The 24,833-nt window shown below is 50.0% G+C and overlaps 1 protein-coding gene and 1 non-coding gene across 2 annotated transcripts in view; both read left to right on the plus strand.

Annotated features, from left to right (window-relative positions):
- Positions 1 to 24,833, plus strand: part of SLIT3 (slit guidance ligand 3) — a 591,933-nt gene that overhangs the window by 495,618 nt on the left and 71,482 nt on the right. The window contains exons 13-18 of the mRNA XM_038535455.1: positions 1,713 to 1,856; positions 3,054 to 3,217; positions 13,124 to 13,274; positions 14,244 to 14,318; positions 22,610 to 22,753; positions 23,502 to 23,645. Of these exons, the coding sequence (XP_038391383.1) occupies positions 1,713 to 1,856; positions 3,054 to 3,217; positions 13,124 to 13,274; positions 14,244 to 14,318; positions 22,610 to 22,753; positions 23,502 to 23,645 (822 nt within the window). The remainder of the gene's footprint in view (positions 1 to 1,712; positions 1,857 to 3,053; positions 3,218 to 13,123; positions 13,275 to 14,243; positions 14,319 to 22,609; positions 22,754 to 23,501; positions 23,646 to 24,833) is intronic.
- Positions 7,602 to 7,665, plus strand: MIR218-2 (microRNA mir-218-2). Its single transcript, NR_049324.1, has one exon. It is a non-coding gene; the product is annotated as a microRNA mir-218-2 (primary transcript).

A 24,833-nucleotide genomic window follows, 5' to 3' on the forward strand; every position in this document is an offset into this window, starting at 1 on the left:
CAGGCTGCAGGGGGCCCACTGGGAGGACAGGCCTGCGGCGAGGGAGAAATGACACAGATGATTGCGCTCCCATGGGCAGCCTCACCGTTCCCAACTCAAGTCCCCTTGGATCCTGGCATCAGAGCCTCCAGAGACAAGCCAGCTCATTATGAGTCTCCTGGGCCATTCCCCTTGGAGAAGCTCTGAGCCAGCCTTGAAAGTAGAATTTTTTTTAATTTACCATTTTTTACTGGTTAGTTTAGTTCTCCCCTCCCTCACTTTTATTAAAGAGGCAATGAGAAATAATTTTACACTAGTTAAGAGGGCACAACTAGTCAGTCTAGGATCATAAAGGAAATTCTTATTACCTAGATTTGCTTGACTTGCTAGCCCCATTCTGGAGAACTCTCCTATAACCCTCATGGCATCACCTGTGCTGAACCAGTTTCACTGGAAAGGCAACTTCCTTTGGTGCTTTTTTGTTTTTTTTTGTTTTGTTTTGTTTTTTGGTTTTTGTTTTTTGTTTTTTTGGTGGAGGGAGGGGTCTGAAGATCTAAAACCAGGGCAGATGGGTGCCACCTTATAGGAGTGTGGTCCCCTGGAGTTGCATATGGGGTTGGGTGTATTTCTTAATGAATGCTTGTGCTGAGCCCTAAGAAGAAAGGGAATAAAGGAGATGTCATTTGTGCCATCAGAGCTTACAGTCATCCTAGGTGGGAAGCTAATGATAAACAGCAACAAACAGCCTGCAATCCCCAATTGAGAGAAGTGCTATGAAGACAATGAACTTGGACTATGAGAGACAGTAGTGAGGGGCCTGCGGGTCTTGCTGTAGATGAGGGGATCAGGGCCAGTCTCTGAGGAGGGGACATTTGAGCTGAGATGAAGAGGAGGGAAGCTAACCTTCCCTTATGAAAGGGAGTAAAGAATGTGTTCAAAGGACCTGAACCAAAACACTTATGGGGGTGTTTGAGGAATGGACGTGCCATGCATGGGGATATGTGGGGACACGGGCAGAGGGCAGGTCACATGAGGTTCCATCCATGTACATGCATGTGTGTGTGTGTGCGCGCGCGTGTCAGAGAATGTATGTGTGTGTGCACATGTGCTTACCCATGGGTGTATTTTTCTGGGAGGATCACATAATCTATAACCTTCATTAGATTTCCAGTGTGACCAATGGTTTGAAAGAACTCTGAGTTTTCTGAGTCAAAATTGCCCTTAGTCAATCAACTAAAGCTTTAGAACAATTGCGCCCAATGACTTTTTTTCCAATTCCTGGAGGTTCTGCATCCTAAAGCAGATTTTAAAGCCTGGCAGTGTTTTACTCAATATTTCCTAGCAAAGTGATGCCCTCAGAGGGCCCTGAATATCAAGATTTAGAACAAATCATTTACTGTGTACTTTATTTTTCTTTGTAAACAGTGCCATTTTCAGTCTTCCACTGAGGGCACAGGCACAAGGGAAGGCTCCAGGTGATTTCACCATGTGGCACAGCATCCAAGCTAACTAGTGTACGAGTGTCCAGATATGTTTGGAGTTTCAGGGGCCACAGGAAGGCAGTAGACACACACACACACACACACACACACACACACACACACACTGAGCAGCAGGAGCCATGGCTATAAGGAGAGTGCGTGGAGCCCTGCAGCCTGTCCCGGGCAGGGCAGCCCTGGCTCCATGGGGAATTAGCAGGATTAGCGAATCACTGGCCTCTCTCCTGCTTACAGCCTCCTCAATGCCAACAAGATCAACTGCCTGCGAGTGAACACGTTTCAGGACCTGCAGAACCTCAACCTACTCTCCCTGTATGACAACAAGCTACAGACCATCAGCAAGGGACTCTTTGCCCCTCTGCAGGCCATCCAGACCCTGTGAGTATGCCCCCTCGAGTGCCAGCACATGCCCAGACAGCAAGTGACCCCAAACACGCAGACACAGAGAATACCCCAAATGAAGGCAAAGTGAGTGTGTCCAGGATGATATCTAGCACCTGCGGTGAGGATGCGCTAATAACAGCGGTTCTAGTGCGCCTCTGCTGAGCACTCCCATGGTGCTCCACACCTCACTGAGTATTTTCCCTGTATTCAGACCTTTAGGCCTCACAGTAACCCTATGTGATAGATGCTGTTATGATCCCTCAATTCTATGTAAGGAAACCAGGGCACAGAAAGGTTAAGCAACTTACTCAAGGTTGCACAGCTAGTAAGAAGCAGGGTTTGAAGAGGTAGAGTCGCTGCTCACCTGCACTCTTAACCACTGTGGCCAGGGTATTCTGAGGAGGCTCCATCTCTGCTGATAATCCAGTGCTGCCCACCCTCCACCCAACATAACCAAACCTCTGGTACAGGCACACAGAATTCTTCACTTCCATCTTCAGGGAGCACTTCCTCAGTCCCAAGCGCTGCAGATGTTCATAAATAACTCCATTAGATAAAAGATACCTGAGGACAGATCTCAGCCCCACCCAGCCCAGAGCTGACCATGAACCTGGGGCTTCTGGACACCTTCTAAGTTACCTGGCACTTGCTGCCCCTGTAGCCAGAGACAGGTGCCATAAAGAGTCAAGAACAGCTGCTATATATTGAGCAGTGACCATATGCTGAGCACTGTGTTGCCGCTGTGAAGAGTTTCCTTAGGAGCCAGAAGCCAGACCCACGGTGCTGCCCTGGCGATAATGAGGCTGACAGCAATACCCACTATGAGATGTGGCACATCCACCGTGTGCCAGTCACCATGCCGGCTCTATGTGCCTGGCATCACTGAGCTTGGAGAAATAAAGTCCTATCCGGCGTAAGCACAAACCCTGAGCCTGCCATTTACTTAAGCCCATCAGAACTGGTGTGGGTCAGTGGTGGGTCCTGGCCCAAGTCAGGAGAGCAGGGAGCTGAGTCCCCCTCCCCAACCCTGGCCTGCTCCCGGCTGCGCCTGTGACCCTCTCTGACACACACAGGGCGCAGCCCCACCCGCCTTCACATCCTGCCTGACGAGAGGGGCCCAGCACCAGGCAAGGTGGTGGTGGAGAGTGGCACCATGGGGGCACTCCTGATCAAGTCTCATCCCTCTCGCAGCCACTTAGCCCAAAACCCATTTGTGTGTGACTGCCACTTGAAGTGGCTGGCCGACTACCTGCAGGACAACCCCATCGAGACGAGCGGGGCCCGCTGCAGCAGCCCACGCCGGCTGGCCAACAAGCGCATCGGCCAGATCAAGAGCAAGAAGTTCCGCTGCTCAGGTAATCAGGTTATGGGGCTGGGCCCCACCTTCCGACTCAGAGTACAGCAGCCCCAGAGAGGCCAGTAATCCAATCTGGAGGACAGCAAGCACTGTAATGGCTCCTAGGGAGCATCTTTGCAAATTAAATTGGGGAAATTCAGTTAGTCCTGCAGAAAACCAATTACCTTATGGATTTAAAATAAAACACACACACACAATAAAAGCATGGGGGGGGAGCATTGCACAATTTCAGGGGAGACAGAACCCAGGTGGCAGCCTATCTCCAGGACTAGGTGGAAGCTAGGGGAGGGGCAGCCTTTACCCATGTGCCTTTTAGAGGCTACAGTTTATTTTCTTTTTGTTCCCAAACTATGCTCCCCAAGTGGCAGATAGGGAAATAAATTTGTCCTCAGGTCAGCTACAGGCAGCATGTCATCTTGGGGGCCTCTCATCCCCTCTAAGCCTTCCTTTGGTACAGCCCTTAGACTAGAGTTTGTTACAGATTTCACCGACATTCTCACTAGCTGACTTCTCCACTCCAGCCTGGTGCATTCTGCTTGTGGAGAGAACAGCAATGAACTGTGCTCAGTAGGAAAGCAAAGCCTTGCCCTCCAGTTTCCAGGCTCTCTCTGGTAACCTTCCTCCCTCCCACACCCAGGAAAGATACCAGGGGCGAATAGCAGAGGAGTTCTCAGTTCATCTTGGAAGGAGAAGTAGCTGTCCTTGACCCAATAGCTGGGTGAACAGGCAGTTAAAAATGGTGATCATTTGTGTCATTGGCTCTTGGAAAAAATCACCACGCGGCATTGTGCTCCCAGTGGTGAGAGATTGATAGCATGATGTGCTGAGATGGGTTGGCACCAACCCTCACAATCTGTGTGTCAGCAAGAACCCTTCTTCTCCCCTGCCCAAGAGCGTCTTATGTAATCGAGTCCCCCCGGGGAGAATGACGGCATGGGCATGGGTCGCCAGGAGACCAGCAGACAGACTCCTGCTTCTTTCATGTTGTTCTTGGCCTCTACGTCAGATCCTTCAGTCCATGTCTCCAGAGTGATAAACTTTAGCTATTTTCTTTTTCAGTAGAAGCTAATTCCTCGAGAGGGCTTAGAGGTACTACAGGGACTTTGTGGCAAAATAAGGCATTGGTCCCAATTTACCTTCTCCAGAACAACAGTGTTGATTACAAGTGCAGTTTCTGACCTGTGATGGACTCTGTGCTGAGTGCCTCTAGTTAGATTTGGTGCTTCTGCGGGTCCTCTGAGATCAGTAGGAGGGGTCCCCGTTCTGCAGCTGAGGGAGCCAGGGGATCAGGGGTAAAAGGACACCCCATGGTCACAGCAAGCAGATGGTGAAGGGGTCTTGTCCATACCTTGACACCATGCAGCATGCAGGAGAGAAGGAACACTTGAGAAGGTGATCCAACTGTTTGGATGACTCTCTTTTGCAGCCTTATGGCCCACCCCACTCCCTGAAAGTCTTTCCTTAGGTTCCTTCTTGGGGCCAGCAGCATCTCTGGGAGGAAAACCCTCTCCCAGCCCAGAGGCATCACCGCCGTCTGGAGGTGTCACCTCCAGAAGCACAACCATCCTTCCTCAGGGCCTTTTTCATAACACACACCTCTTTTTTCCTTTACCCCCCTCTGTTCCTACCCAGGGCTGAGTTAATTAGCTCTGACAAGCAGTTGTGTCCCCGAAGAGGCAGAGGAGGATGGGGTGCCATCCACTGACCCCAACCCCTTGGTCTTCTGTCATGATATCAAGGCTCTAGGTTGATGCCAAGACCCTGGGAGGCAGAGCGGGAGTGGAATCAGCCCAGGATCCAAGGACCAGCATCTTCCAGGGACCAGATCTTAACAAGTACCTAGGAATGACTGTAGGTGGGGACTAGGGGTGGCAGGGTGGGGGTGCAGAGAGAACTAAGTAGAGAAAAAATAGCCAGCTGACCTAGGAAACAGTAATACACAGTTATCTTGCTCCACCACTACCTGCCTGCCTTTGCATGGGAGGGGTCCTGGCTACTTTTCCTATGGAGGGCAGGAATGGTTAGAAATTTTAAAAAGAAACAGAAGTGCAGGGTTCTTGGACTGACCCTGTCTGAAAGATTTTTTTTTAAATCAATACTAAGCAAGATTATTCCTATGAAGGTAGAGAACGTCAGAGCTGATGCCTGACATAGAGCATTCTATGTGCTATTATTTCGTGTAGCTGCAGAGAAGAGAGGCAGAGAGAGCTACTGGTGAGCATCAAAGGCCTTGGCTTTGACAGACTCTGGGACCCAGATCAGCCTTGGCTTTAGGGGATACAGAAGCCATAGGTCTGAAGCTCTGTGTTTCCAGGAAGCTCCAGAAGAAGGAGGGGCAGGTGACACATAGTGAAGTTGACAGATGATAACTCTGCATTTTACTTTCCCCTAAAAGCACCCCCATTGCAAAGACAGCTGATGTAATTAGAAGCCAATTTGAGGGCTGCTCCTGCAACGCATAAGGCCCCTCCTTAGGCAGGGCGTCTGGCTCCCAGCTGCCCTGTGTCTGCCTCTATCAGCTGCATCCGCCGCCCTGGGCAGCAATATCGGGTTAGAGGTGAATGCTGCCAGCTGACCATCAGATTAAGGCCCCCTGAAGAGGCACCGTCTGGCTGCCTGGGACCCCAGGCCTATCCCCAGGGGAGCACTTGGCGGTTGGAAGATGCTCCCTTTGTGTGTAGAGATCTGTCGGCAAGAAGAAATTCACAGTGAGAAGTACAGAAGGTGGTGACACAATATGTCCAAAGATGGCGAACAGCAAGACACTGCTTAGGGCATCAGAGACTTAGAAACCTCAGGGATCACCCAGTCCCTGCTAGAGAGGAATAAATCAAGGCCCCAGCAGAAAAGTATTGTCTGAGGTTAGAGAGTAGTATTTTTGGGATAAGATCTGAAGCTCAGGACTTCCAGTGTACTGTGAAGATTTTCTCCCTTGTCCCTCCATTTCTTTGTGTTGAGGGACATCAAAGAAAAGGTTTCAAGGCTTGGGGGCAGGGGCATGAAAGGGATGATGGATTTTCCCTGCTCTGATCAAACTGGAATGTGAAATCCTCAAACCAGAGTGTTACAGAGCCCTGCAAGTCCAGAGGTCGAAGCAGGGTTGAGACTAGATGACAGTGACCACCTCTGGCTGGCCGAATGGGAGGGCTTTAAAAGAGGTCAGAGCTGGGGCTGTGACATGAGCTCAACTGACTGGCCAACCAGCGTAGACAGCCTCTAGATTGGTGAGATGCTGCAACCACCTCGTCCCAGAGACACACAATAGAGGAACAGTGACTCTGGCCCTCCTATCCCAGGGTGAGAGCAGGGAGGTTCCCTGAGCGCCTGGCCCTGACTCTGGCCTCTTCAAGATGTACACATCTCCCAGTGCCTTGGGAGGAAGTTCATAAAAACTGCCCCTGATCTATTGCAGATAGGGATCTGGGCTGCCTCACCTGGGGCCAGGGGCCCCAGAAAGCATTGATTGTTGGTCGCTCTGCCCACTGCCATGATTGACACCCATGGAGGAAATCTGAACATCTGGAGGGCCCCTAGAATCTGGCGTCTTCCCCCTTTCCTTCCTCCTTTTAGTCTGAAGGAGGTCACTCATCATGACGGGAACTGATCACCTCCTCTGCCGAAGTCAGTGTTCACAGACAGTGGTGACTGTAGGTTTCCCAGCCCCAAATCCAGGGCCCCAGCAGCTTTCTCATCTTTCTCCCTGGCTGAGGTCGTGTATTTTCCTTTGATGCTATACCCTGCCCCTCATGATACTTCGAATCACCTTGGATGAATGTCTGTCAGCCAGAGGGTTTCTGGGCGCCTGGAGGGATACTGAGGAGGCCCCCAAGGTGTGGAATACCAAAGGGCTTCTCCTCAAGAAGAACACTGCAGCTTTGTTAGCCTACTGGAAGCTGTGGCCTGTCTCTTCATTAAGGGGCTGGGAGAAGAGACTGCCTCGGATCCACTCTGCTATGGGGATGGACAGGTTGCAGAGCACGCAAAAGATGCTTCTGCTGAATCTGATGTCTTGGCAGATCAATGGTATGATTGAGGGGAGTGTAGAGGTTCAGTTCAGGCCTGTGATAAGACCAGAGACCTCTGCGGTTGTAATTCTCTTGGGAAGGATCTATTGCGCCCTGATACTTCCGAGTAGGGGTATCTCACAGTCTCCCACCCGTTCTTCTCCCTTTCCCCTGTGTGTCCCCTGGGACGGGGTCAAGGGCGGTGGGGCTCCTGTCTTCAGAAGTGTTCCTGTGGAACCCTGCTCCCGGTACTAATCACGCTCAGTGGGGGCCTGCTCCGGCTTCCGCTTCTCCACGCTGCTTCCTCTGAGCGCTCCTGTCCTCTCTCTGACGCTGCTTCCTGACCTTGACTCTGACCAGTCGCCGCGGGGCTTTCCTTTGTGCTTGATCTAACCATGTGGTGGAACGATGGAAACGGAACATGGTTCTGTCAAGCACCGCGGAAAGCACCGCGCTCTCCTGCAGCATGGCCCGCCACCACCGCCGCCACCGCTGGACACCTCTTCTCTGCTCTGGAGCACCGCAGCCCACCACCTGCCAGACCCACCTCTCCCGGTCTAGCCTCACAAAGGGTGGGGGGGGGAGGGCAGGCGAAGTCTTGAAGGATTCACAGAGTACCTCCGCCTCCAGGTAGCAGATATGGGCTGACGTGGGTCTGCAGAAGCACCCTGGGGACAAGCTGAGGTCTATGTCCACATCTCCTACCCCAGGTGGAGTCGTCATCCCCTAGATCTACCCTGGGTGCCAGCCAAGGGGTGAAGTAGCTAGGTAAAAGCTCAGAAACCACTGTTTCTCTTCCATTCAGCGAGAACAGGTACACCTATGGCATATGCCCCATCATTTCACAGCAGAGTCCCAGTGCAAGGTCATCTGCCCAAGGGGTAACTAACCCAAAGGTCATACTACTTGTGACCCACTCCCTATCCTCCGTCTTTACTGAAAGCATTGGGGATGAATGGGAGCACAAGAATGGGTGAAAGTGGCATGAGTCTGAGACTTTGGATTTAACCTGAGGCGCCTTCTGAACCTGACTCCCCCCACTCCTCATAAGTACATTGGCCCAGGTACCCATGTGGCCTAAAGTCCAGCCTGTGCCCCTCACCTTCCAAGAACAGTTAACATGGTGGCCTAAGTACTGGGCTTCTCACATGGTGCTAGTTCAGTGCCACGTGAGGGCTGTGCAGAAATCAGTGGTCTCTGATAATAAAGAGAGGGATCTTGCACCTCCCATTCTGTTTGTTTCTTGGTAAATCCTAGGCCCCCATGCAACTAGAAGATTGTGGTTTGGGTTCATGCCATGGAGTCTGTGTGTCTCATCCCAGATGAGAGAGAGCAATGGTGGGAACCAAACCCTGGCTTAGGCCCAGGAGCCAACTCTGGCCTCCCATGGTGACACATGACTCTCACTGTCTCCTCCCCATCAGGTTACCCCTCAGAGCCAGGGCACAGCGGTTGCTGAATGTCCTATTTGCCTCACTGGATGCTTTCACCATATACTGAATGCTTATTATAGGTCAGGCACTGAACCATTTCCATCATTACCTTGTTTAATTTTTATAACAACCTTATAAGGCCCATTTCACAGATGAGGATATCGAGTCAGAGAGGTTAACTTGCCCAGGGTCAGTTCCTGCTCTCTCTCTATAGCTCTAATACTCAGCCTTCCCAGTGACGGACAGACCCCCATTGCCTTGAACTATAAAATGGAAAAGAATGGTAGGATTGACTTGAATTGACAGAGAGTGGAAGAGAAATTTTACCACTTGCTTCTGTCAATAGGAAAAACTTAAGTAAGCAAGTGAGCAAGCTGCACTGCTTAAATGGCTCCTCCCTCCAGCATGGATATACCAAATCCGTTTGGTACAGAACAAATCCTGGAGGCGGGAGCAGTTCCCTATTCTGAACAGAGGGGGCGTTCTGAGGTCGCCGGCACTGGACACCCCCCTCCCCATTCCATGCCAGGGGCCGGGCCTCTGGAGTGAGTCCACAATGGCACCTTCCTGGGCACCTCCCTGGTGCTGCAGCAGCGGGCTTGTGACCGGGCAGTGGCCAGCTACAGGCCATGGGCATTTCCCTCTGCTTCCAGGCAGATAGTTGACTGCATTCCTAATAGACTCTGATGGGGATGGCTTAGGAGGACAGCTGTCTGCTGCCCAACTGATCACTAAACTCCTGGTAAAACAGCTGACATTTTCCAGCCGCTGGTGTCTAATCCCCCAGCCTTTACCCATGAGCTGATAACTGTGTGCCTAGCAGTGTTCTCTTGATTCCACTCATTACCTATGACCCTTTGCTTATCCACGTGATTGTCTCTTCAAGCTCATGAACTCCCCCCGGTTCCTCTTTGTGTTTCTTTCCTCTTTCATCCCACTCATGTTAGGGATATTGGAGGTAGAAGAGAAGCGTTCTGGACACGTGCATCGGCAGGGCCAGGGTCATCAGATAACAATGAATCTGTGACTTTCACTCAACAAACGGGTTGCCCAAAGAATGACACAAATCCAGACTGCTAATGACAGGAGCCATCCTGGGCCCAGCACTGGCCTCTGCAGCCAAGGCCACCCAAAGAATGGGAGCCGTGGCTCCCTACCTGCCTCACGCCTGTGACTGTCCAAATGTCAAAGACATTGTCTCCTGGGAAGCGGCCATAGGACAGGGATTCCTAATAAAATTGCATTGCTGTGGATTTCTACCCCCTGGTCTATTAAAGCTTCTCTGTGATCATGTACCAAGTGTCGTTGTTCCGAGCTGCCCGCAAAAAGGGAGGAGGGCTACAGGGGCAGGAGCAGGCAAAATGCCAGATGACATCAGCTCTCCCATGACCTGTTTGAGCCGTCGTTTTGCTTTATGGCCCTTCTTCAAGTCCTCTGAGATCTCTGCTGTCTGAACTCGCCCCAAAGAGAAGAAGCAGTGGCCTATTCAGTTACTCCCCTCCTACTAAGTATTTCTGGCAGTGACAAATATGCATTGAGATTGAAATTGACTTTTAAAGCTCTGGAAAAGTTAAAAATACTTTTGGGTAGTTATGAGCATTAGGCATAACAAATGGCTCTGAGAAACCCTGGGTAGTTTCGGTAATGAAATATGAAGTGCTGGGGATGGCATTTCAGGCTGGCTCTGACTGGAGAAGGAACTCTTTGGGTTCTGTGCAAACGCCGTTATTAACATTTCTGGCTCCCACTCATATAAAATATCACACTCCGACCCCCTCGTTATTACAAACCAGGGCAATAACAAAAACAGCAGGGGGGAATGCTGGAAAGAACATACTAGTCCATCGAATCTAATTGCAAAATCATTTCATTAAAATGGGTCAGCGGTTCCATCGCAGAGGTCCACCAGTTATAATCTAACTATACTACAGAGAGCGATTCCTGCTAACTACAGACGCTCTCACCTTGATTAAAACGAAAACGCATTTAATCGGCGGCAGTCCCCGGCCACAGCCCAGCCGGTGTACATCTTCAGGCTCATCGTGTTGAAGAGCAAAACGTGTTCCCTCCTGTCTTTTCAAAGGCATTTGATCAGCACTCAGGGTTCCTCCAGTTTGCAAGGTATTCCATTGTAGACACCTTCTGAAGGAAAAATATATGCACGTGTACAAAGTGTCCCTTCATGCCATCACCGTGTAGAACCACTGGCAGGGAACAAGAAGGGATTGTCATTTAGCAGGGTTTGCAAAATGAAATTCACCCAGGACTCAGCATGCTGATGTGTCTGGAGGAAGATGGGCCAGGTCAGAGTTATTCAGTGGGACGGACTCTGGCAAGCCAAGGGCAAGAGATTTGCATAATGCATTGGATTAGGAAGCAGCCCAATAACTGCAGGGATACGGGGAAACCTGCACAGATTTTGCTCACGCAAGCCCGGGAGAGGGGGGCAGAAGGTGGGATGAAGGAGGGGGGTGAGGAGAGGGTAGAGAGGGAAAGGAGACAAGTCCAACCCTCTGAGCCCCTGTCTTCAGGAGAAAGTCTCACTTCAGAGTCAGAGACCACCAAGTTCATCCGCAATCAGGAATTAGCATAGGTTGATAAGGCGAGGGGTAAGAAACCACAAGCATGGAAGATGTCTGCTTCTTGCCTCCCATAAACCACTGCAGGATAATGCCATTCAGACTACCTCTGCCAAGTTGGACGCTGTGATCAGTCCTAGAAAGACTGGGATAAAGGTTTTGTCAAAATGCACATCTGTAGGAAAGCAAAGTATTAGTCACATCAGCCTGGCATCAGCCTGCCTGGGTTTGTCCCTCTGTCGTGTACCAGCTGACCCAAGGGCCTCAGTCTACTCATCTATAAGATGGAGTTGCAATAATCTCAAAGTCTTGTGAGGATTGAAGGGGCCCACCTATCTGAATGTTGAAGAATAGTGACCCAGCTCATGTCCATTCTCCATAAATGTCAACTGTTATCTCTAGCTACACTGATGTTTTAGTGGCCTCTGAGGTACCGAATAATCCACTAGGCTCTGGAAAATAACAGTAGTAGAACTGCAAATATTTGTTCAGTTCCCTTCCCTTCCCCAGAGCCTCTCCACTGCCCTACTTTTCCTTGTATTCGCACAACCATCCCCGTGAGATAGGCACGAGTCCTAGGTCCCCATTTTCCATGTGAAGAGATTGAGGCTAGTAAGTGCCAGAGCCTGGACAAACCCACTACTGCTAAAGCTTCTGTACTGCTCGTGCCCCACACTACCCCTAATGTGGGTCAGATCGCCAAGGTCTGTCTCAAGCAGTTACGCAATCCCGTGATGTTTACCTTCTCTGAAACACTTCAGGAACACTCACTCACACACAGCACAGCCCATGTGCTAGCATCACCCTGCTTATGCACTGGACAAATGTGAACCGAGCCTGTGTTTGGTGCCTAGCACAGTGCTAAGGAAACAATGATGGCTCTCAACCAGCTGGGGTCTGAGAGGAGAACCAGGGCTTCCCCAGTTAGCACTGCTGTGATTGCCAGTCTCACTAGGTTTCCCTGGGTGCCAAGGGACCATTTCTAATCAGTAAAGCAGCACCCCAGGGCATCTCCTGAGATGTCACTTGTTAATCCTCTTGCCATTACTCTGCGACCTTAGGAGAAATTCAATGTCAAAAAGATAAATCTTAGTTCCAACTACATTGAGCTCTTCAGAACTGGCCTTTGACCATAGTTAAACTGAGTTTATGCTCAAAGGCAGGGCAAATTATTTGGACCCTCTCAAGAGTTGTGTTTGTGTTAACAGTTTTTAAGTGTTAATTTATTGCTATTATTGGTTTTAAAGAGGATCCTCAGGCAACCCTGAGCCAAATTCCCAAGCATTAGGGCAGTAGGCTCCAGTTCCCCCTGTCCCCAACCCCCATTGTTGTCTTCCCAAAGCTGAGGCCTGGCATCAGTGGTCTTTGACCACCATATGCCAGGTCTCCTTTGTTTTCTCATCATCTGCATGAGGAGATCTGAGTTTGTGACCCCCTTACCTTACTTGACACAGCCCCTGTAAAAATGCCATCAGAATCTCTTCATTTGGATTTTCATGAACATTTAGAGGGTCCAGAGATGATGAGCCTCATGGACTAAGAACTTTCCACCCTAAATTGTAGCCCAGATTCTGCACACATGCACCTGGGAGCATTTCTCCAAGGAGAACACAACTTGGCATCAGCTTCTCAAAAAGGTCCATGACCCACAAAAGCTTAAGAGCCCACAGAGCTTGAGCCTGGTTTCCCAGAGGGCTCAAATGATGAATGACAAAGACCAAATGGAAGGCAATGGAAGGCAGGAGGCTGGGGTGGGGAGGGCACCAAAAAGGTGGCCACAAACGAAAGCAGTGCTGTGCCTGTCAATGGGACCCCGCCCCACTACCCACAACCTCAGCTCAGGCTGGGAGTCCTGGTGATCTTGACACCCCTCTTTGGCCCTGCCTAGGCTCAGAGGATTACCGCAGCAGGTTCAGCAGTGAGTGCTTCATGGACCTTGTGTGCCCTGAGAAGTGCCGCTGTGAGGGAACCATTGTGGACTGCTCTAACCAGAAGCTGGCCCGCATCCCAAGCCACCTCCCCGAATACGTCACTGATTTGTAAGTACTACCTGGGCTGGAACTCACTACATGGCCCACGCACCCAATCACCCTGAGCCAGCTGGAGCAGGATCTCTGGGAGACAGCCCCCACCTGGCTCAGCCACATCAGTGCTCCTTGGCTGTCCTCCGCATCCTTGGCAGAGGATAGACACCCAATCATCCCTCCCCATCCCACCTCTAGAAACAGCTTCCTCAAAAATAAAGACCATCAGTTCATTCTATAAATATTTTCTGAACACCCACTGTAAGCCAGGCACTGTGCTAAGTCCACCAGCTTCCACAATAAACAAAGCAGAAAATCCCCCCCATGTCTTTATGTATCTGACTATATAACAGAAAGATGGTTAGTGAATAGTTGTCAGAGTGAAGAAAACACTAAAATGATTAGATATATCTGAGCCTCCAATTATCCATGCTAATGAAACAGTATGTTGGTTTGTCCAGAAGCGGAAAAGCTAAAGAGCTACAGCATGGTAGGGGTGAGGGCGCAACATGTGCAGGATGGACAGACCGGTGCATGACACAGGTCATCTTGATTTTCCTCTCATCGTGCAAGTTGCTTCTCAGATCTCAGATTACAGTTCATAACCGTAAAATGGAGGGGATGGTACTACCTCCAGGGGTTTAAGAAGATCAAGCAAGAGAATGCAAGTACAGAATTCATCTTGAATCATGCACGGAGTAAGCCCTGCATAAATGGTGGCAGTCTTCATCGTTAGTGTTGGTGTCCGTGTTCTCTCTAACTTTACACATCCCAATAGCACGAGGCAAGGCACAGCCTTTGGGCCCTCATGCTCTCCCTGAGTGTTCCCAGGCTCCACTGGCCTTGGCTGAGTGAGTGAGGTCCAGGTGGCAACTCAATTCAAGCTGTGGGGGAGCCCTGGGGAGGGGGGGCCCATGGAGGGTGGTGGAGGAGGCACCCCAGCCCCGGCTAACCTACCACCTCATCTGCTTGTTGCCCTTGTAGGCGACTGAACGACAATGAGATATCTGTTCTAGAGGCCACTGGTATCTTCAAGAAGTTGCCCAACCTGCGGAAAATGTAAGTCATTCTCGGGAACTTGGCAGCAGCCCCCAGGCCCTGGCCAGGGCCTGTGCTGCAGACTAGAGCAGAATGCCAGGGCACTGGTGGCCCTGCACCCTCTGCTCCAACCCCTCTCAGCCTCCTCCTGACCCCACTGTGGGTGTGCATGTGGAAGCAGGACAGCAAGGCACCACCATGTAGAGACAGACCAACATGAAATTTGGCTGTTTGGGGGCTTTTTTTAAATAAAGATTTTATTTATTTGAGAGGGAGAGAGCATGAGTGGTGAGGGGAGGGGGGCAGAGGGAGAGGGAGAAGCAGACTCCCCACTGAGCAGGGAACCAGACATGGGGCTCCATCCCAGGACCCTGGGCTCCTGACCTGAGTGGAAGGCAACACTTAACCAACTGAGCCACCCAGGTGCCCCAGAACTTCACTGCTTTTAAATTGCCAAGTGTTGTGCAGCGCGTGCATTCTGCACCATTCCTCATCCTCACCCCAGGTCCCCTCTGCTCATCCCTATCCTCTCTAGCCAGCACCTACCCCAAGTGGTGGCCGGAGGAACTCCGGTAAGGGCCAGCAATAGGACCCAGGAGTCAAGGGCACATGCTCTTAGGATTTTTACAAGGTGACAAAAGTTCTGTTTTTAGATGGCCTCTACAGGCTCCTGTATCAGTGAGGCCCATTGGAGCGGAAATGCTAGATGTTTTGCACACTGGGCTTCAGCCTAGATGTCCCTGGGCCATGTAGGGCCTGACCTTAGAAGGCCACATGCTTACACTGGCCTCTCCAGTGCCAGGGCTGCCTGTCCTCATAGCCCTCTCCCTGCCTCGGAGTTTGGGCCAAACAAGATTAATGTGGCTGAGCTAAGGGGAGCATTTGTCCTGGGCCAGAGGCCACATTCCCTGCCTCACGCACATCATCTCATGTAGTCCTTGTACACTTGCCTGGTGCTGGCTTCATATTCCCCTTTGTGTGGGTGAGGAAGCTGGCAGGGCTCAAAGAGGTTTTATGACTTCTCTAAGACCACACAGCCAATACTGTCAGAGCTGGCACTCAGACTTGGGTTCATCAGTGATCACACTAGTGTGCAGCTAGGTTTGCTTCCCCTCATCTTCCCTTCCCAGGGCTCTGAGCACAGGTACCAGCACAGACAGGGGCTCTCTATCCTCTGCTCCCACCCCAAACTCCACACCCTCTGGCCCCAGAGTTGGGTTTGCCTCAGGAATAAAGGAAGTAAAGTCAAGCCTCATTATTCACAACTCCCATATTTTCTAATTCGCTTACTCGCTGAAACTTATGTGATCTCAAAATCAATACTCATGGTGCTTTCACGCTCATTTGTAGACATGGACGAAACAGCAAAAAATTTGAGTCATCCTGCACACCTCTTCTCAGCTGAAATCGAACAAGGCCACTGCTCCGATTTCTTGTTTCAGCTCCCAGACTGTAAACAAGTGTCCTTTTCACAGTAGATGTGGTGCCACATCTTTTATGCATGTTTATGCATTTTGTTGGGGATTTTGCTGTTTAAGTGGCCCTGATGCATAGTGATGCCAGGCTGTCTAGCCTTCCTAAGCACAAGAGGCTGTGATGTGCCTCATGGAGAAAACACATGTGTTAAATAGCTTTGTTCAGACACGAGTTATGGTGCTGTAGGCTGTGAGAGCCATGTAAATAAATCAGTGCAAATCAGTCAGCCACATATATTAAACGAGAGGTCTTTAAACAGAAACACACATCAGACAAGGATATATATATTGATCAGCTGATGAAAATATTGTGACCAGAGGCTCACAGGAATGTAGCCCTGTGTCTTCCCTAGGAGCCATGGCTTCGGCATCACCTGACTCAGTTTTCCCCACAACTTTGTAGATTACAACTACCATCGGGACGCCTGGGTGGCTCAGCGGTTGAGCATCTGCCTTTGGCTCAGGGCGTGATCCCAGAGTCTCGAGATCGAGTCCCACATCGGGCTCTCTACATGGAGCCTGCTTCTTCCTCTGCCTGTGTCTCTGCCTCTCTCTCTCTCTCTCTGTGTGTGTCTCTATGAATAAAAATAAATAAATAAATAAATAAATAAATAAATAAATAAATAAATAAATAAATAACTATCATGAATAATGAGAACTGACTGTCAACCTTGCTTTTCTGTCATGTTCTCCACTCTTCCACCCATCAGTCCCCTGCAGACAAGAAGGAGAAAGACCTTCCCTTCCCCTGCTGTGTGCAGCACCTCCCTCCCGCCCTGCCCACAGCCACCACCTTGCCCGTGGCTTCACTGACTGCTCTGTAACTGGGAGCAGTTGAGAACACTCTGAGGGGACAGAGGAGAGAGGGGCACATGTGCGTCCTGGTGAGGAAAGAGGCTGTCTGTGTGGTCAAGCTTCAGAGGCCACGCACAGACCTCAGCCACCACCTGCAAGGAAAGTCCTTTTTCATTCAAACCTGAGAAATATGTACTTTTTAAAAAAGATTTTATTTATTTATTCATGGGAGATACATAGAGGCAGAGACACAGGCAGAGGGAGAAGCAGGCCCCCTACCAGGAGCCTGACACAGCAGTTGGTCCCAGGACCCCAGGATCATGACCTGAGCCAAAGGCAGATGCTCAAGCACGCTCAGCCACCCAGGCACTCTGCATACCATTTTAAACCTCAAAACTGAAACTTCCATGTATATGGAGACAGATATTAAAGTGAGTAAGGCTGGCCAAGTATATATCTGCATAGTAAACAGGATCAAGTAGTCTTTGCTTCCATAAAGAAGCATTACCCTCTGTGTGAGGTGAAACTCGCACGAGTCTATCTCTCATCTTCCCCCTCTGTGACAGGGGCAGGAGAATAGAGAACCATTTCTGTGCACCAAGAGAAACAACAGCGTAAACACAACGATAAGTGACAACCAATCCCCAGCCTCAGCATCCAAGCCACAAGAGAGCAGTGGGGACTGTGGCACAACACAGACCCAGTTCTCACCACAGGAGGTGAAGGTCACTAAGTGTGTCCCCCTGTTCGTTATGCTGGGATGCAGGTCCTGGCTGCCAAACATTACCTGTAGCAGCCAGAAATCCAGGTGTAGGGAAAGAACAGACCTGCGTTTGTTCTGAGTTCAGCTGGTTCCCCCTCCTGCTGTGTGACCCTAGGAATGTCCTTAGCCTTGCTGAGCCTTAGTTATATTGTTTACACAGCAGAAATAAATCTACCTTCCTTGTAAGTTAGGAGGATCAGAAATAAGTATGAAGAGGTCAATGAAAGACATGCCTCTGATCATGGACCTGGGGCGAAAAGCTGTGCAGGAAAACAGAAGTGCACATCTGGGTTGAGTGACCCATGGTAACTAGTTATATATTCAAAAGAGGAGTTGAAAGTTCAGAGACTTTCAAGATTCAGAGAGTGGCTCAAATGTGGAAAGGAGCTCCGTGCAAGGCAATAATTAATTATAATATTAATAGTAATAATAGCTCACCACTAAGAGTTACTACACACATTATTCCCTACCAGACTGTACTGATACTAATTCATGTAACTCTCACCAATAAAAACAAAAAAGCCCTGAGATTGTTTCATTTTACAAATAAGGAAGCTGAAACACAGAAAGTTAAGTAACTTATCCAAGGTTAAAACTCCAGCAGCAGGGGATCCCTGGGTGGCTCAGCGGTTTAGCACCTGCCTTCCACCCAGGGCGTGATCCTGGAGTCCCGGGATTGAGTCCCACATCGGGCTCCCTGCATGGGGCCTGCTTCTCCCTCTGCCTGTGTCTCTGCCTCTCTCTCTCTCTCTGTCTCTGTGTGTGTGTGTGTTTGTGTGTGTCTCATGAATAAATAAATAAAATCTTAAAAAAAAAAAAAAAAAAAACTCCAGCAGCAGAGCCCGGAGCAGTAACAGTGCAGATCACCTGGGGGGATGGGTGTGCTGTCTGAAGGCAGTAAATACATGTGTGTGCCCACGCACATGCACATAAGTTCGCAGTCATAGTACTAGCCAACCGAGCAAATGGCCCGGTGAAGCAGATCTGGTCCCAAAGACCACCAGCTGCAACCACTTATTTAAATTAACTTTTTTTTTTTTTTAAGTAAAGGGTGTTAACTGGGACCCATCACCATCCCTACATCCTCATAGATGTAGTGAGCCAACTGGATCAAGCCAGTAGTGCCTGTGTCCAAGTTTGCTAAGCTTCCTCAAGGACTGTAAAGTCAGGGTCCTAAGGCCATGCTCTCGACTTTACCCTGACCAGGCACAGAGGCCCAGGAGGGTAAGCATAAAGCCAGGTGTTTAAAGTTTGCTGCGCCTTTACTTGTCCTGTTGGAATAATGAGATCTCCAAGAGTGTCCTATGTGCTAAGGGATGCCCCTCCCCCCCAACATGTATAAGCCATTACCCAAACCGGTTATTAGTTACTGTGGTAACGCCAGGAAACTTTTCAAATGATGTCACATTCAGACTGTGGTCTTGGCCTCTCTTGGACAGACTTTCTAGACCAGTTCTTTTTTTTTTTTATCTTTTTAATAATAAATTTATTTTTTATTGGTGTTCAATTTGCCAACATACAGAATAACACCCAGTGCTCATCCCGTCAAGTGCCCCCCTCAGTGCCCGTCACCCACTCACCCCCACCCCCCGCCCTCCTCCCCTTCCACCACCCCTAGTTCGTTTCCCAGAGTTAGGAGTCTTTATGTTCTGTCTCCCTTTCTGATACCTCCTACCCATTTCTTCTCACTTCCCTTCTATTCCCCTTCACTATCATTTATATTCCCCAAATGAATGAGAACATATAATGTTTGTCCTTCTCCGATTGACTTACTTCACTCAGCATAATACCCTCCAGTTCCATCCACGTTGAAGCAAATGGTGTGTATTTGTCATTTCTAATGGCTGAGGAATATTCCATTGTATACATAGACCACAGCTTCTTTATCCATTCATCAGGTGGCGCTAAACCGCTGAGCCACCCAGGGATGCCCGGGCTCCTAGGTTTTAGCTGTGGCTGAGATTCTCCTTCTCTATAGACCACTTCTTATACTGAAGGAGAATCTCAGCCACAGCTAAAACCTAGGAGCCCGGGCATCCCTGGGTGGCTCAGCGGTTTAGCGCCACCTTCAGCCCAGGGCGTGATCCTGGGGCCCGGGGATCAAGTCCCACATTGGGCTCCCTGCGTGGAGCCTGCTTCTTCCTCTGCCTCTGTCTCTGCCTCTCTTTCTGTGTATCTCTCATGAATAAATAGATAAAATCTTTAAAAAAATAAAACCTAGGAGCCCTCTAGCCAAAATCAGGTACACACTGGTGAATTTGTTGGCAGTAGTTGTGTTTTTAGTAAGAATTAGTTGCCCACTTTTAAAAATCAGGAGTGTTCATAGGAATAAAAAACAACACTAGATTTCTGGCATCTTTTGGAAAATCAAAAGATCTGGCAAAATGGGGCCAAATGGCTTCAGTGAAGTTCAAGTGAGGAGCAGCTGCCCTCTTAAATAGAGCATGTGCTTTTCTGGTCACTGGGCTTATGCACTGTGCTATCCCCCCTGGACTTGCTTCCAGCATTAAGTCACCAGCCTGGACCCTGTGGACATCTGAGCTTGCAACCCCAGCTTGAAATAGAACTTCCACCTTGGGGAGGGAGAGGTTCATAAAAGAGTGGACAGGACCTCCCTGACTTGACAGTATCCCAGAGTGCTTGTTCCGTTATGACTCAGTATCCTCAGTTTCTTTAAAATAATCTCCCTAGCTCTCTCCCCACTACACTTTCATCTGGGACTGGGCTTTAAATGGGATTGTAGACACCTCCCCCTCGCCAGCGTGCATGGGCTGTCTTACAAACCACCGGTTAGAAGAGGCCCAGGATCACCTCGTCAGACAGGTTTTCCATGGGGTAGCCAGACAAATCCCCAGCCTGCAGGGGCCTCAGTGTTTCTTAGGAAGATGAGAACAGGGTCTGACAGGTACAGCCAGCAGCTAACAGAGGCAGCGGGGCCACACGCTGGTTCACCCCTCCAAACTACCCACGAGCCCGCGTGGGAATTTCCAGCGCTGGGTCCTTTCAAGTGTAAGATCCCATCCTCATCAGAGTCAAAGCCAGGATGGGGCCATATTCCTTCAGGTGAGTCTGTAGAGACAGAAGTGGAGAAAGGCCTCCTGAATGGTCCTAAAATCACATTTTTGGGTTCCTGGGCTCTGGAGCATCTTCAGGAAGATAGCGCTCTGAGAGTAAGACAGGGTTCCTACAAACCCCGATGCCCTTGATTTGTGTGTGGAGTGCTTGCCCCAGGCTGCCTGTTGTTTTGAGCTGTGCTTTGATGAATGAAGAGACAGCCACAGCCTGGTCTTCTGGAAAATTCTATCCCCTCCTTTTTTGCTCTCCTTGTGTTTTCCATTTTCCCAGCCTGAGGAAATCCAATTCACAAACCTTACAGTAATGTGATGTTAATTTTGCTCATTTAAAGAAACAGATGTCAGGAAATGGGAGCCCTCCCCATTTCGTGGCTGCTTTAACTCATCTTCATTGCCCATCCTATGTACTTTAATTCTCCAAGGAGCCTAACTCTCTGGAGCAAAATCCTGCTCCTCCAGCATTCATATGAGTTATGGCTACTGGGAGAGCCTTTATCTCTCCTCCCATGTCTGATTTGGGGGTAATTTGCAGTCTCCCCTGTGCATTACCTTCACTCCTGGGTATCCCAGACCAGGACTACCAGGATTTATTAAAAAAAAAAAAAAAAAAAAAAAAAAAAGGCTGAGTTTAAGGAGAGCCAGGCAAGGGTGGGGGGCAGAAATCCAGTTAGAGAGTCTCCCAAGCTCTCTCAGACCTTGCAGGAAGGATGCTGAGGAGTACTGCAGGATACTGTCCTTGACAGGACAGAAGGGGGAAGAGAGCAGGGCCATGACAGGAGTGCTGAGAGAGCAGATGAGGCACCTGCCCACAGGCATGGCCACTGTCATGCCTTGCAGGCCCCATCCCTACCTGGGAAGAAGGCAACAAGCTGGCATCAAGCCCCTGGGTGCCCAGTTCCATCACTTGCTCCAAGCCAGTTAATGAGGGAAGCTTCACCGCCTGGGGTTGCCGTGGGTCAGCCCAGAACTGTGCAAGGCAGGTCTGTGAGAGAAGCAGAAGTATGAGGGGCTCACTGTGCTGCTCCAGGACCTGGAGCTCTGCCCTCTTATTCCCAGCAGTACAGTGGGCCACCAGTCCTAGCAACTTCAGTGTGCTTAGAGGGTCAGCAGGCTCCATCTACACCTGCAGATTTCGCTGTTCATAGAAAACACCATTCCCTGTGCCAGGCACCAACATGCTCTTTGTTCAGGAGACTGGATTCTTCCCCCCGTTGGTGTAAACACCGTCACTTTCCACTCCAACCATGCCGCCTGGGATGCATTTCAAGCCTGACTGGGTGGTCCATGGAGGTCCCCCACCAAGGAGAGCCCTGGGGGGGGGGGCTTGCAACACCAATGACCCTGCAGGATCTCTCTTGGGGACTGGCATGTGGTGACCAGGCATCAGAAGGAAAGGCCTTCTCAGAGTTTGGGCAGAATCAGAAAGGATGGCCCCAAGGCTTGGTAGGACCAAGCCCAATGCATGAAAATACAATATCCCAAGCCCAGAATTATGCAAAGCAGTACTGGAGGGGTGTGTGTATCTACACCACCAAAGGAACATTCCCTTAGGAAAGAGGCTCCTCACTGGAGGACTTTTTATGCACCAGAAAGCAAGCCTCAATCCTGGTTCTCTCAACTCTGTGACTCTGGGTGAGTTCCTCAAATTCTCTGGACCTCAGTCACCTCATCTATAAAATGAGACAGTGATAATACACGTGGTACTCCTCTGATAGGCATTGTTTTACTGCTTCGATGTGATTCTGTGAACCAAACCCCTTACATGGAACCTAATTCATAATAAGTGCTCAGAAAGTACTAACTAGCAAGTGCCCATTGCTATCAAGCATCTCAGCCATAGAGCTGGAAGCTCTACAAGTGTCCCACCCCCACAGAGGGGGCACGTTTTAGATTTTTCTCCTGCCTTCCCCTTGAGCAGCACTGCTTGGTGAGAGTTTCTGCTGAAGGGAGAAAATCAGTTTGAGAATCACCATTTTAAATGTGCACATACCCTGGGCTTAGAAAAAAAGGAACACCCAGAAAAGACTTCAGGCTCCACTTGGCCCGTTTCACACAGTAGCCCCACCCGTGTGGGGCCACAGGTCCTGAAGACCAAATATCAGGGAGCCCCACCACCCAGTCCTTGGTCCAGGGGTGCTTGAGACCAGCTGCAGACTAGTGACTCCCTCCTTGCATCCAGGGACCCACTCTATCTCTTCCTTCTAGAAACCTGAGTAACAATAAGATCAAGGAGGTGAGAGAAGGTGCCTTTGATGGAGCAGCCAGCGTGCAGGAGCTGATGCTGACCGGGAACCAGCTAGAAACGGTGCATGGGCGCATGTTTCGGGGCCTCAGCAGCCTCAAGACCTTGTGAGTTCCTGGAGCCCAAGCCAAGGTCTGGAAGGAGATGGGAGGGTAGGGGCATCAGGCGGGGATTACAAAGGCTGGCGGCCAGCTCCAGGCCTGGATCCTGTCCCAAACTGCTGAGTCCCTTCTTTCCTCGAGCCAGAGAGGCACTAAACACTTCCCAGACCTTGATGGGAGAGAACTTAGTGTGCGCAACACCCCCAGCACACACACAACTGGAAGATGCTTGCCCTAAGGTGTACACATAGATGGATTCATGCTGGAAATGTGCTGAGAGAGGCACACACACTACCCACTTAGACATATCCACATATACATGAGAACCACACGCACACACAGGCAGCATGCAGGTAAGCATGTACACACACAAGCATATACACACAGCGCACACACAGAGGCTGATGACCCACAGCTACATCTTGATTTTTTCTCCTCCCAGAAATAGACATGCATACACTAACCACCATACAACATGCATGCGTATACATAGACACTCATGGCACCCGCTTTCACTGTACGTAAAGTGTGCAGACAAGAATGTGCATGTGTACTTACGGGTAGCCACCATGGGGACCCACACACCCTGCTATCACACAACAAACCTCAGCAATGCAATGGTCTGGGCTTGGAGTTGGCGGAAGCATCCCACCTACATGCACGCACCCATGTACACACCCACGCACACCCTGCAGCTCTGTAGTGGGCAGAAGATAATACCTGTGCTCCCTCATCCCCACCTCTCTCCTTGCAGGATGCTGAGGAGTAACCTGATCACCTGTGTGGGCAATGACACATTTGCTGGCCTGAGTTCAGTGAGGTTGCTGTCCCTCTACGACAACCGGATCACCACCATCACCCCTGGAGCCTTCACCACACTTGTCTCCCTGTCTACCATGTAAGTCTTCCTGGACCCACTGCATACTGACTCGGGGCTCCTGTCCTGCAGACCTCTCCCCTGGCAGCTCCCAACTATGTTTGGCCAAGGTCGTCTCCCCGTCTGTCAGCAACCGTTTGTTGGGCTCCCTCCACGTACCAGACACCGTCTAGGTGCTGAGGATCACAGACACGGCCCCTTCTTCTTGGAGTTCACAGCATAGCGAATTGCCACAGAAGGGGGTCCACAGTGACATGAAAACCTGACATAGGCTTTGTTAAGGAACACTGGAGCTGTGTTCTAGAAGGTGAGTGGGAGTTAGCTTGTTCAAGAAAGTAGGAAGTGCATTTCCTTCTATTGGAAGAGCATGTGCAGAGGCCCTGTGGTGGGTTGTTGCAGAGCAGATTGTGAGACTGAGCAGAGTCTAACACGGTCATAGCACAGAGTAAAGGAGGGTGAGGTATATGACAAGGCAGAAAGGGAGGTCAGGGCCAGGCTACAGACCTGCCATGGACTATTTGGGTCTTCATCCAAGGCATGTCAGGAAGCCACTGAAGGTTTTAAGCAGGCCAGTGACATGATATGACAGGGGATTTTAATATATTTTTTTAAATTTTTATTTATTTATGATAGTCATCAGAGAGAGAGAGAGAGAGAGAGAGGCAGAGACACAGGCAGAGGGAGAAGCAGGCTCCATGCACCGGGAGCCCGACGTGGGATTCGATCCCGCGTCTCCAGGATCGCGCCCTGGGCCAAAGGCAGGCGCCAAACCACTGCACCACCCAGGGATCCCTGACAGGGGATTTTAAATGATGTCACTGGCCACTTAAATGTACATCAGAACAAGAATTAGAATCTTCTAATTCTTCTGGACACCTAAATGGCTCCTGCCCAGGTAATTCACTGCATTGGTAAAGGAGGTTGTTTAGAATAGTAAAGTGATGGGCTCTAGATCAAATTTCCTGGGTTCAAATGCTGGCTTATGTCTTATTAGCCATGTGACCTTAGAAAAGCTACTTCATCTCGCGGTGTTTCTTTGTTTTTGTTTTTGTTTTTTTTTTTAAAGATTTTATTTATTTATTTATTTATTTATGAGAGACAGAGAGAGAGAGAGAGAGAGAGACACACACACAGGCAGAGGGAGAAGCGGGCTCCATGCAGGGGGCCTGACGCTGGACTCCATCCCGGGTCTCCAGGATCATGCCCTGG

The sequence above is a fragment of the Canis lupus genome, chromosome 4, assembly GCF_011100685.1.
Source record: "Canis lupus familiaris isolate Mischka breed German Shepherd chromosome 4, alternate assembly UU_Cfam_GSD_1.0, whole genome shotgun sequence".
Classification (NCBI taxonomy): Eukaryota; Metazoa; Chordata; class Mammalia; order Carnivora; family Canidae; genus Canis; species Canis lupus.